This window comes from Symphalangus syndactylus, chromosome 12 (genome assembly GCF_028878055.3).
Source record: "Symphalangus syndactylus isolate Jambi chromosome 12, NHGRI_mSymSyn1-v2.1_pri, whole genome shotgun sequence".
Taxonomy (NCBI): domain Eukaryota; kingdom Metazoa; phylum Chordata; class Mammalia; order Primates; family Hylobatidae; genus Symphalangus; species Symphalangus syndactylus.
This window is the reverse complement of record NC_072441.2, coordinates 135175270-135187048: the sequence shown is the minus strand read 5'-3', so window position 1 is coordinate 135187048 and position 11779 is coordinate 135175270. Positions and strand designations below refer to the sequence as shown.

The 11779-nt window shown below is 36.7% G+C and overlaps 2 protein-coding genes across 2 annotated transcripts in view; both read left to right on the top strand.

The window, feature by feature from the left end:
- Positions 1–447: 447 nt before the first annotated feature.
- CCDC30 (coiled-coil domain containing 30) overlaps positions 448–11779 on the top strand; it is a 143630-nt gene continuing 132298 nt past the window's right edge. Inside the window, exons 1-2 of the mRNA XM_055255695.2 lie at positions 448–652; positions 8904–8975. Coding sequence (XP_055111670.2) covers positions 448–652; positions 8904–8975 — 277 coding nt within the window. The remainder of the gene's footprint in view (positions 653–8903; positions 8976–11779) is intronic.
- Positions 10305–11012, top strand: LOC129469254 (small ribosomal subunit protein eS1-like). Its single transcript, XM_055255715.2, has one exon. The coding sequence runs from the start codon at positions 10484–10486 to the stop codon at positions 10769–10771; it is 288 nt and encodes a 95-aa protein (XP_055111690.1). The 5' UTR covers positions 10305–10483; the 3' UTR covers positions 10772–11012.

Below are 11779 nucleotides of genomic sequence, written 5' to 3'. Positions count from 1 at the left end.
AGCCGAGATTGCACCATTGCACTCTAGCCTGGGCGACCAGGCGAGACTCCATCTCAAAAAAAAAAAAAAATTATCATTACAAAATCTGTACAGCAATTTACAGAGAAGTGTTCCTGTATAATGTTAAATTTAAAAAGCCAGACAGAAACTTGTACATGTATTAGTATTATGACTATGTAAAAATGTATATGAATAAAAAATACTGCAAAGAAATGTAACAATACGCTCATACCTCTTGGATGTTAGGTTGAACCACATGAAACCACATATTTACAAGTAAAAGCAATCAAATATCACCAGTTTTATTTGGTTCAACCTATTCTTTGAAAGGAAATACACAGACACACACATACACACTCACTCACACACACAAAGAAATACACATAGATATTGTTTGCTAATTTTCTTTATTGGCTTTTAAACATTAATAGAAAATAGCAAAATGTCATGAGAGTACATTTGCTCTTTGTTTTATTACTAATAGAAGTTTTATTTCAGTATCATAATGAAGACCTGGAAAAAGACAAAACATCACAAAACTGCCTAGGAAGAGGAATGGAACGAGTAGCAAAGAAGTTAGGGGTGGCTCATGAAGAGATTCAAAGGCTCACTGATGAACTACAAGTGAAGGAGAAAGAACAGTGTAAATTAGGTAAGCTGTGGTTTCAGATGACCATTTCCGATCATGCTTTAACTATACTGATCTCATCTCAGGGTGGAACATGAGAAAAAAAAACACTGAGAAAAAAAGACTTTAAGATAAACACATAAAAGTGATGAACAGCCTCATTTTCTACCATGCTAGGAATTTTTTTCAAAGCCCAAACATATCTACCAAAAGTATGCAACTCGTAAGTGTATACCACTCACCACAAGAAATTCCCAGCCTCTCAGAAGCCCCCCTTTGTTCCTTCTTTCTATCTCTACATCCTTCCTCCTCCTTCAGAGTAACTACTGTCCTGACTGAATGCAGTTTCTGTGTTTGACTATATGCAGTATGCCTTCTATGGTTTGCTTCTCCTGCTCAGTCTTATAAGATTCATTCATTTTGTTACACGTAGCAGTTGTTTGTTCATAGTTGTTTATAGTATTTCATTAATAAACATACTGCAATTTATCCATTCTACTGATGGACGATTGTGTTGTCAGTTTTTGTCTATTATGAATATTGCTGCTATAAACATTTTGGTATATGTCTCAGTGTGCTTATTACACATTTCTGATTGTGCTAAGAGCAGAATTACTGAATCAAAGGGCAGGTTCTACTTTGGTCTTCCAAGGTAATTATACTAATTTAAGCTTTCCTCAGTTGTATGTGAGATTTTAGTTCCTCCACCTTCGTTTTCAATACGTGGTACTATCAGTCTTATTAACTTCACCTTTTATGTTGAGTGTGTAGTGGTATTTAAGTGTGGCTTTAATTGGTATTCCCTGACTGCTAATTAAGTTGAAAATCTTTTCATATGTTTGTTGTTGTTGTTACTCGTTTGGATATACAACTTTGTGAAGTTCCTGCTCGAATCTCTTGTATATTTTTCTATTTTATTTATTTGTGGGAGTTCTTTATATATTGTAGATATGAGCCTTTTGTTGGTTATAAATGTTATGTTGTTGTTATTGGGTTTTTTTTTTTTACCATAAATGCTAATATTCATCAAGTTGGGTTTAAGTGAATTATTCTTTATGCTTTCTGAGTTTTCATGTTTAAAGCCTTTTCTTCACTACAAGATTATTGAAAATATTTACTGGTTTTGGGGAGGTACTTTTATTGTTTATATTTACATCTTTGCTTTATCTAGAATTTAGTATAAAAATTTTAAATTAGCCGGGCACAGTGGCTCACGCTTGTAATCCCAGCACTTTGGGAGGCCGAGGCAGGCAGATCACGAGGTCAGGAGATTGAGACCACGGTGAAACCCCGTCTCTACTAAAAATACAAAAAATTAGCCGGGCGTGGTGGCGGGCGCCTGTAGTCCCAGCTACTCGGAGAGGCTGAGGCAGGAGAATGGCGTGAACCCGGGAGGTGGAGCTTGCAGTGAGCCGAGATTGCGCCACTGCACTCCAGCCTGGGCGACAGAGCGAGACTCCGTCTCAAAAAAAAAAAAAAAAAAAAAAAAAAAAAAAAAAAAATTTAAATTATAATTACCTCCTTTCTATATTTTTAATACGTGACTGATTCTTTTACAAATGCAATATATAGGTTACTTTAGAATCATAAACATTAAAAATGTTAAATGTATAAAACAATAATGATTATGCCAAACTGTGTGATTAAAAACAAATAATAAAAAACAAAGAATATCAGGATGTAAATTTTTTATAAATACATTTTAAACAGTGGACACAAATAACTTGTCAGAATGATGGAAATGTTCCATATCCCATTTGGGTTGGTGGGTATACAATTGTACATATTTGTCAGAATTCTTCAATCTATGCACTTAAAAGGGTGCATTTTACTGTATACAATTTATTCCTTAGTAAACACAATCTAAAAAGAAAATAAATTTGGTCACATGAGCATGATGAGAAGCAATATTTGCTGCTTGCAATACAAGAAGAAAAAGGAAAAGCTGGATATTCAGTACCCTTAGTAGTTACATTTGGACACAACAGAACACAATCACATGGCAACCTGTTCTATCAGCAGTTGCTCTGTAGAGTAAATCCCAAGCGTATCAACTGAAAGCCATCTCCATAGTGAGTCTATTAGGACTGTTGGGAAGCTGAATTAGCAAGTCCTTTTGGAATGTTGTGTGCAGTATCAGTGTGTGCGCCATCTGTAACTTCCTGAGTCATCCACTTACAGCAGAATTTGTAGCTAGGCATGTGTTATATGACAATGTTTCCCAAGTATTACCTTGTTTCTTTCAACAAACTCTTTTTAAAATAAATCCCTTTAGCTCTCTTTAATTTATTCTTTAACTCTCTATCACATCATAAAATTTAGATGAAAATGAAAAATTTTTTCAATGATAATTTTTTCAAGAATAAAAAAGAATTTATATAAAATATTTATTCCTCAACAAATGAATATCAAGAAAAAAGATGAATTTTTAAAGATTTAAGAGACTTATTAACCAATTATGATGTGTGGCCTTTATTGAATCCTGATTCAAATTTTTAACATTTATAAAACAATTTGAAATTTGAACACTTGCTAGACATATGAGTTAAAGATTATTGTTAAATTTTTGTTAAATTAATTTTTTGTTTAAAAAGAGTTCTTCAATGAGAACTCATGGACACAGGAAGGGGAACATCACACTCCGGGGACTGTTGTGGGGTGGGGGGAGGGGGGAGGGACAGCATTAGGAGATATACCTAATGCTAAATGACGAGTTAATGGGTGCAAGAAATCAACATGGCACATGGATACATATGTAACAAACCTGCACATTGTGCACATGTACCCTAAAACCTAAAGTATAATTAAAAAATAAAAATAAAAAATAAAAAATAAATAAATAAATAAAAAATAAAAAAAAATAAAAAGAGTTCTTATTTTTTAGAGATATATAGTGAAATATTCATAAGTGAATGAAATGATGTCTAGGATTTGCTTCAAAGTAATACAGGTCTCTACCTTATATCTATACAAAAATTAATTCAAAATGGATCACAGAGCTAAATGTAAGTTAAAACTATAAAACTGTTAGAAGAAAACAAGGAAAACATCTTCATGATCTTGGGTTAAGCAGTGATACATTAAATATGACATCAAAAGCAAAAATGATGAGAAAAACTAATACATTGGACTAAATCAAAATTTAAAACTTTTACAGTTCAAAACATACCATCAGAAATTGAAAAGACAGCCGGGCGCGGTGGCTCACGCCTGTAATCCCAGCACTTTGGGAGGCCGAGGCGGGCGGATCACAAGGTCAGGAGATCGAGACCATCCTGGCTAACACGGTGAAACCCCGTCTCTACTAAAAATACAAAAAATTAGCCGGGCGAGGTGGCAGGCGCCTGTAGTCCCAGCCACAAGGGAGGCTGAGGCAGGAGAATGGCGTGAACCCCGGGGGGCGGAGCCTGCAGTGAGCCGAGATCGCGCCACTGCACTCCAGCCTGGGTGAAAGAGCGAGACTCCGTCTCAAAAAAAAAAGAAAAAAAAAAAAAGAAATTGAAAAGACAACTCACAGACTAGAAGAAAATATTTGCAAATCATGTGTTTGATATGGATCTTACATCCAGAATATGTAACAAATTCTTACAATTTAATAATTAAAAGACAGCTCAATTTAAAAATGGGTTGAGGGGCTGGGTGTGTGACATGTGCCTGTAGTCCTAGCTACTTGGAAGGCTGAGGTGGAAGGATAGCTTGAGCCCAGGAGTTTGAGACTGCAGTGGGCGATGATTGTTCCAGCCTGGGTGACAGAGCAAGACCCTGTCTCAAAGAAAAAAAATGGGCAAAGGATTTGAAAAGGCATTTCCAGGAAGAAGATATGTGAATGACCAATAAGCACATGAAAAGATGCTGAGCACTTCCCATCACAAAAATTGATAAGTATGTGGGGTGATAGATGTGTTAATTAGCTTGATTTAATCATCCCACAATATAAGCGTATATCAAAACATTACATTGTACCCCATAAACATATACAATTATTATTTGTCGATTAAAAAAAAGATGTTCAATACCATTAGTTATTAGGGAAGTGCAAAGCAAGACCACAATGAGAATCTACTTCATACCCACTAGAATGGCTGTGCTAAAAAAGACAGATAGTGACAAGTGTTGGTAAGGATGTGGAAACATTGAAACCCTTATACATTGCTGGTAAGAAGGTAAAATAGTGAAGATACTTTGGAAAACATTTAACAGTTTCTCAAAATATTAAATGCAACCCAGAAATTCTACTCCTAGCTATCTACCCAGGAGAAATGAAAACATGTATCAACACAGACTTGTATGTAAATGTTCATAACAATATTAGTTACAGTAGCCAAGAGTTAGAAACAACCCAAATGTCTGTCAATTGGTGAACAGATAAACAAAATGCAGTATATCCATACTGTGCAGAAAGTAGCTAACAGCACACCCGACACTGCTATTCTTAAGAAAGGACTGCTTATAACAGTCACAAGCATCTGGCTGACATCTGGGAACTTGGATTTTGGGAGGGTTTCCACCATTCCTTAACCAATAGTGGCTCACTGTGCCTAAGCTGTTTATACAATGTGGTCCATGCAGAACACCTGCTTTCCTTTAAGAGTCTTGGTATATGCTAGGCAGAAAGTGTGTGTGACCAGCCCTCAACAAAACCTTAGGTGCTGAGTCTTTCATGAACTTCCCAGGTAGACAACATTTTACATGTATTGTCACAGTTCACTGCTGGAGACATATCCTGTGTGACTGCAGTGGGAGTGGACTCTTGGAAGCTTGTTCCTGGTTTCTTCTGGCCTTTGCCCTATGCATCCTTTCCCTTTGCTGATTTTGCTTTATCCTTTTGCTGTAGGAAATCTTAGCTTTGAGTATGAACATATGTTGAGTCTTGTGAGTCCTCTTAGCACATCACCAAACCTGGGGGTGATCTTGGGAACTCCTGACACTCATATGATAGAATACTATCTGCCAGTAAAAAGGAAGGAAGTACTTATACCTGCTACATGGATGAATCTCAAAAACAAGCTAAGTAAAAGAAGTCAGATGCGAAAGATCATATATTGTGTGATTCCATTTAGATGAAATGTACATAAAAGGCAATCCTATAGAGATAGGAAGTAGATTGGCATAGCTGGGCACAGTAGCACATGCCTATGTCCCAACTACTTGCCACTTGGAAGGATGAGGCAGAAGAATCACCTAGCCTATGAGTTTGAGTCCAACCTGAGCAACATAGTGATGCCCTGTCTCAAAAAAACAATGGAAAGTAGATTAGTGGCTGTCCAGGGCTAGGTATGAAAATTGGGATTGACTAAGTGCATATGATTTTCTTAATAGGCTGATGGAAATGTTCTAAAATTAGATTGTGATGTTGCATACCTGTAGATATATGAAAAACCATTGAATTGTCCACTTGAAATACGTAATTTTTAAGGTATGTAAATTGTACCTCAAAGCTGTTAAAAATATAAGAACTGGGAGAAGTAAGTGTATTAGGTGAAAATCTAAGGTGGCCTCCAAGAGCCCCACCCCCTAGTATACACACATCTTTTCCCAGTTATTCAAACAAATACAATCTAGATGCTGCTGTGAAGAGATTTTGTAAGTGTAGTTACGGTCCCAAACCAACTGACTTTAAAGAAGGGAGATTATCTTACATGAGCCCGATCTAATCAGGTGAGATCTTAAAAGAGTCAAGGCATTTCCTGGCAAAAAAGATTTGAAGTGCAAGAGGGATTTAACATGAGGGAGATTCTTCATTAATGACTTTGAAAAGCAAATAAATAATAACTTTGAAGATGGAGGAGACCACGTAACAAAGAATGTGGGCAGCCTCCAAGACCCAAGAGAGACCTCCAACTGACAGTCAGTGAGGAGATAGGGACCTCAGTCTTACACCCTCAAGGACTGATTTCAGCTAACAAGCTGAATCAGATTGGAAATGGATTCTTCTCCAGAGCCTTCAGAGAGAAACACAGCCTGGCCAACACCCTGATTTCACCCTTGTAAGACTTTGATCACAGAACCCAGGCACACCATGCCCAGACTCCTGACCTAGAGAACCATGAACTAGTAGATGGATGCTGTTGTAAGCCACTAAGTTTGTGGTAATTTGTTATACAACATTAGAAAATTAATATAATATGTAAGGGTATAAGTGAAACAAGATTGACCATGAGTTGGTAATTGTTAAAAGCTGGGTGATGGATGTAGGTATTACCATAACTCTGCCCTAGCTACTTTTGTATATATTTGAAATTTTCCATAAGTAAAAAAGTTTTTTTTTAAATCGATGCTAACCAGACTTAGGAAGAGACTTAGAAATAGACTAAGAAAGTACAACTGTTAATCCAGTAGAGAGATCTCAAGAAAAGTTACAACCAATACAGTTTTAGAAATATTACTGGTTTAAGAGGACTATTGGAAAGCTACAATTTTCTTTCTTTTCTGTCTTTTTTTAGAGACAGGGTTTCACTCTGTTGCCCAGATTGGAGTACAGTGGCACGATCATCACTCACTCACTGAGTTCTTGGGTTCAAGTGACCCTCCTGCCTCAGTCTCATGAGTAGCTAGGACTGCAGGCATGTAGTGCCACAGTTGGCTAATTTTTAAATCTTTTGTAGAGAAGGGGGTTTTACTTGCCCAGGCTGGTCTCAAACTCCTGGCCTCAAGCGATCCTCATGCCTCAGCCTCCCAAGTGTTGTATAGGTGTAAGCCACTGTGCCCAACCCCAGAAAGCTACAGTTTTCAGGTATCCACACAAATATGGCAGAAACTAACCTGACCATACAAGTTAATAAATTCGGTAGTCTGATATTATCTGAATTTGGAGCAATATATTTCACTATGTGTACTATTCCAAAAATAGTTATTTTTTTCAAATAGCAATTAAGTCAAATGTTTCAGAACATCTGAAGTACCTCTTCAGAACTTTGAGGTTCACAGAATACAGTTTGGGAGCCCCTGGTTCACATAATAAATTCTGAGCTCTCTTATGTAGCAAATAAGGTTTTTCTGGTTTGGCCTCTGCCTATGTATCCAGGTCATATCCCACACTTTCCTAATTCTCTGCACTACAGACCAGGCAGTATTAGACTATATGTAGTTCCAAAACTACTCAGTGTTCCCTCCTATGTCATCTCCTTTGTTCTGTCCTACCTCCTACATTACTCGTGTTATTCCCTCTTTCTAGAATATCCTTTCCACCTGCCCTCACTTTACTTTCCTTCTTCCATAGAGAAATACATTTGCAAAACTGTTCTTTTAGTAAAACAGAAGCTATTTTTACATCTTTGGCTCAGTGTAAACAGACCTAGGTTCACATCCCAGACATACCATTTACTAGTTGTGTAATGTTGAGCAAGTTGCTTAACTTTTCTGAGTCTTGTTTGTCTCATCTATGAAATGGAAACATGAATATCTACTTTGCAGATTTGTTATGATGATACATATATCTGGCACTGGCAGTTGCTGCTATGGTAACAGTAGTAGTAATAATATTGCTATAGTTAGGAATACAGTTTTAGGTGAATCTGGTAGGTTATCCTGGGATTTACTCTAAAGAACTGAGTGTTACGGATGTAATAATAAAACCTTCACAATTGTGCTGATGTATTCACTCTGTGGTTAGAAGTGACCCGTTATAAAATTCATGTTAGTCTCTTACTTCTGGGAGGTTCTTCATTCTGATAATATAGGAGATCTACCAGCAATATCACTGGTGATGAGGAGACCACAGGAGACAAAGGGATAAAACCTGAGATAGAGAACCCAAATCCAATAGACTCCAATGCGTCATGTCTTCCTAAATATCATTGTGCCATCCTTATACAATTCTTGCATAGTACCAAAAGCTATTTCCTGAAATTTTGTTTTTTTGATATATCTAGCAGCTATTGGCAAAATTCTAAATATGATTTATTGCAGAAATTATTTTTACTTATTTCTGGGTGTAATTTCTTTTTGCTAAACTGGTAGTACCATACCTAAAAACTTTCAGCTTTTCCTATTGTTTACAGTGGTTTAAATTCCTCTTCATCATGAAATCTGATGGAGGAAACTATTAGGGGAAGACAATTACGAGATCAGATAATCAGGGATAGGGCTAAATATAGGGTGCGGTAGGAACTCTTAAGAGAGAAGTCTGGGAAAATTCCGTGAGGAGCTGACATTTAAGCAGAAACTAAGGACAGTAGCCAGGTGAAAGAAAGTGTTCCAGAGAGAGAGTCATTTGAAATTTGATTATCATACTAATCATTTGCTCCTTATAGAAATATTTTATTTCTTTTTTTAGATTCTGCACTTAAGAAGGCTCAACTAGAAATTGACAAATTGAAGGAAAATTTGGTAAAGCTGAAAGAAAATGGTAAGTCATTCTAGAAGATACGATAATTATTATTTAGTAGCCAAGAACGATGGTACATGCCTGCAGTCCCAAAGACTTGGGAGGCTTGGGCCCAGGAATTGGAGGTTGCGGTGAGCCATGTCTGTGCCACTGCACTCCAGCCTGGGCGATAATGCAAGACCCCATCTCAAAAGAATAAATTTTTAAAAAATTATTATTTAATAATAATACATTAAGAAATAATATACATTAATAATATGCTTTAAAATAATATTTAGGAATTAAAATAATGAGTACTATGACTATTATTGCTGTTGCTACTACTGTTATTATTACTACTACTACTACCAGTAGTACTACCATTTATTGCTTACTAAGTGACAGGTACTCTGCCAGGCATTTCACATGCGTTATCTGTAATCCTCACAACAGTGTATGGCCGTACCGCCCTGAACACACATATCTCATCTAATCCTCATAGCAGTTCCAAGTAGTGAGTAATAGTATCCCCATTTCTTAGATAAGCAAACTGAGTCATGGCAAAGTTAAGTGAGTTATCCAGTAGCTACATTAAGTATCAGAGCTGGTATTTGACTCTTTGTATGTCTGACTCCCAAACCTGTGATCAACACAAATCATGCCTATTTTACTGGGACCACTGACACCAATATACTTTATAATGCATTTAACAATACTTTACACATATTTGTTCACTGGGAAGCCAGTAGGCTTGAATCAGTGGTGAATTAATCTGACCCTAGCTTGCCTATATAAAAATGCTACCAGTTATCAATAATATAATGAAATTTGACTATTTTAATGGTAATGGCTAAAAAATTTTTAAATATGTTTACCAGTTATTAAATTCTAAAACTACACATACCCTCCTTTTAAAAATGTATGAGTACAATTATAAAATGAACACTGCTTTCTTAGTAATTAATAGAACAAGTAAACAGAAAAAAATCAGTAAGGATATAAAAGTCCTAAAAATACTAGCAATCCACATGACCTAGTTGATATTTATAGAAAATTTCACCAGAATACACATTCTTTTCATATACCCATGAAATTCGCCAAGAGAGACCACTGTGGTGGAACTGGAGGTCATTATGCTAACAGAAATAAGCCAGGCACAGAAAGACAAACATTGCGTGTTCTCACTTATTTGTGGAATCTAAAAATCAAAGCAGTTGAACTCATGGACATAGAAAGCAGAAAGATTGTTACCAGAGGCTGGGAAGGAGAGTAGAGGGGCAGTTTCAGGGGGAGGTGGGGAATGGCTAATGGGTAAAAAAAAAAAAGGAAAGAATAAGACCTAGTATTTGATAGCACAACAGGGTGACTATAGTCAATAATAATTTAATTGTACATTTTCAAATAACTTAAAGAGTATAATTGGATTGTTTGTAACACAAAGGATAAATACTTGAGAAGATGGATAACCCATTTTCCATAACATGATTATTACGCATTGCGTGCCTATATCAAAACATCTCATATAGCCTTTTGGCTCTGTGAGCAGCACCATGGCTGTTGGCAAGAACAAGCACCTTAGGAAAGGTAGCAAAAAGGGAGCCAAAAATAAAGTGGTTGATCCATTTTCTAAGAAAGATGGGTGTGATGTAAAAGCACTTGCTATGTTCAGTATAAGAAATATTGGAGAGATGCTAGTCACCAGGACTCAAGGAACCAAAATTGCATCTGATAGCCTCAAGGGTCGTGTGTTTGAAGTGAGTCTTGCTGATCTGCAGAATGATGAAGTTGCATTTAGAAAATTCAAGCTGATTGCTGAAGATGTTCAGGATAAAAACTGACTAACTTCCAGGGCATGGATTTACCCGTGACAAAATGTGTTCCATGGTCAAAAAATGGCAGACCATGACTGAACCTCACGTTGATGTCAAGACTACCAATGGTTATTTGTTTCATCTACTCCGTGTTGACTTTACTAAAAAACACAACAATCTGATACAGAAGGCCTCTTATGCTCAGCACCAACAGGTCTGCGAAATCCAGAAGAAAATGATGGAAATTATGACCTGAAAGGTGCAAATGACTTGAAAGAAGTGGTCAATAAATTGATTCCAGACAGCATTGGAAAATAGAAAAGCTTTGCCAATCTCTTTATCTGCTCCATGATGTCTTTGTTAGAAAAGTAAAAATGCTGAAGATGCCCAAGTTTGATTTGAGAAAATTCATGAAGGTAATTGTTCTGGAAAAGCCACTGGGGATGAGACAGGTGCTAAAGTCTAATTAGCTGATGGATATGAAGCACTGGTCCAAGAATCTATTTAAAGTTCAAAATTTAAAAAAAGAGAGGCCATCCTGGGCCATAAAGCAAATCTCTGTGAAAAAAATGAAATCATACAAATTATGTTCTCTGATCATAATGGAATTAAACTGAAAATTGGTAACAGAAGTAGGTTAGTTGGAAATATTTGGAAATTAAAAAGATTTTTTTTTATTTGAGACGGATTCTCACATTGTCGCACAGGCTGGAGTGTAGTGGCATGATCTCAGCTCACTGCAACCTCCACCTCCCAGGTTCAAGCAATTCTCTGCCTCAGCCTCCCAAGTAGCTGGGATTGCAGGAACCTACCACCATGCCCAGCTAATTTCTGTATTTTTAGTAGAGACAAGGTTTCACCATGTTGGCCAGGCTGGTCTTGAACTCCTGACCTTGTGATCCACCTGCCTCAGCCTCCCAAAGTGCTGGGATTACAGGAGTGAGCCACCACACCCAGCCTAAAAAGATATTTATAAAAAGACCATGCCTTCAGAGAAAAAAATTAAGAGAGATATTAGAAAATATTTTGAAGAAA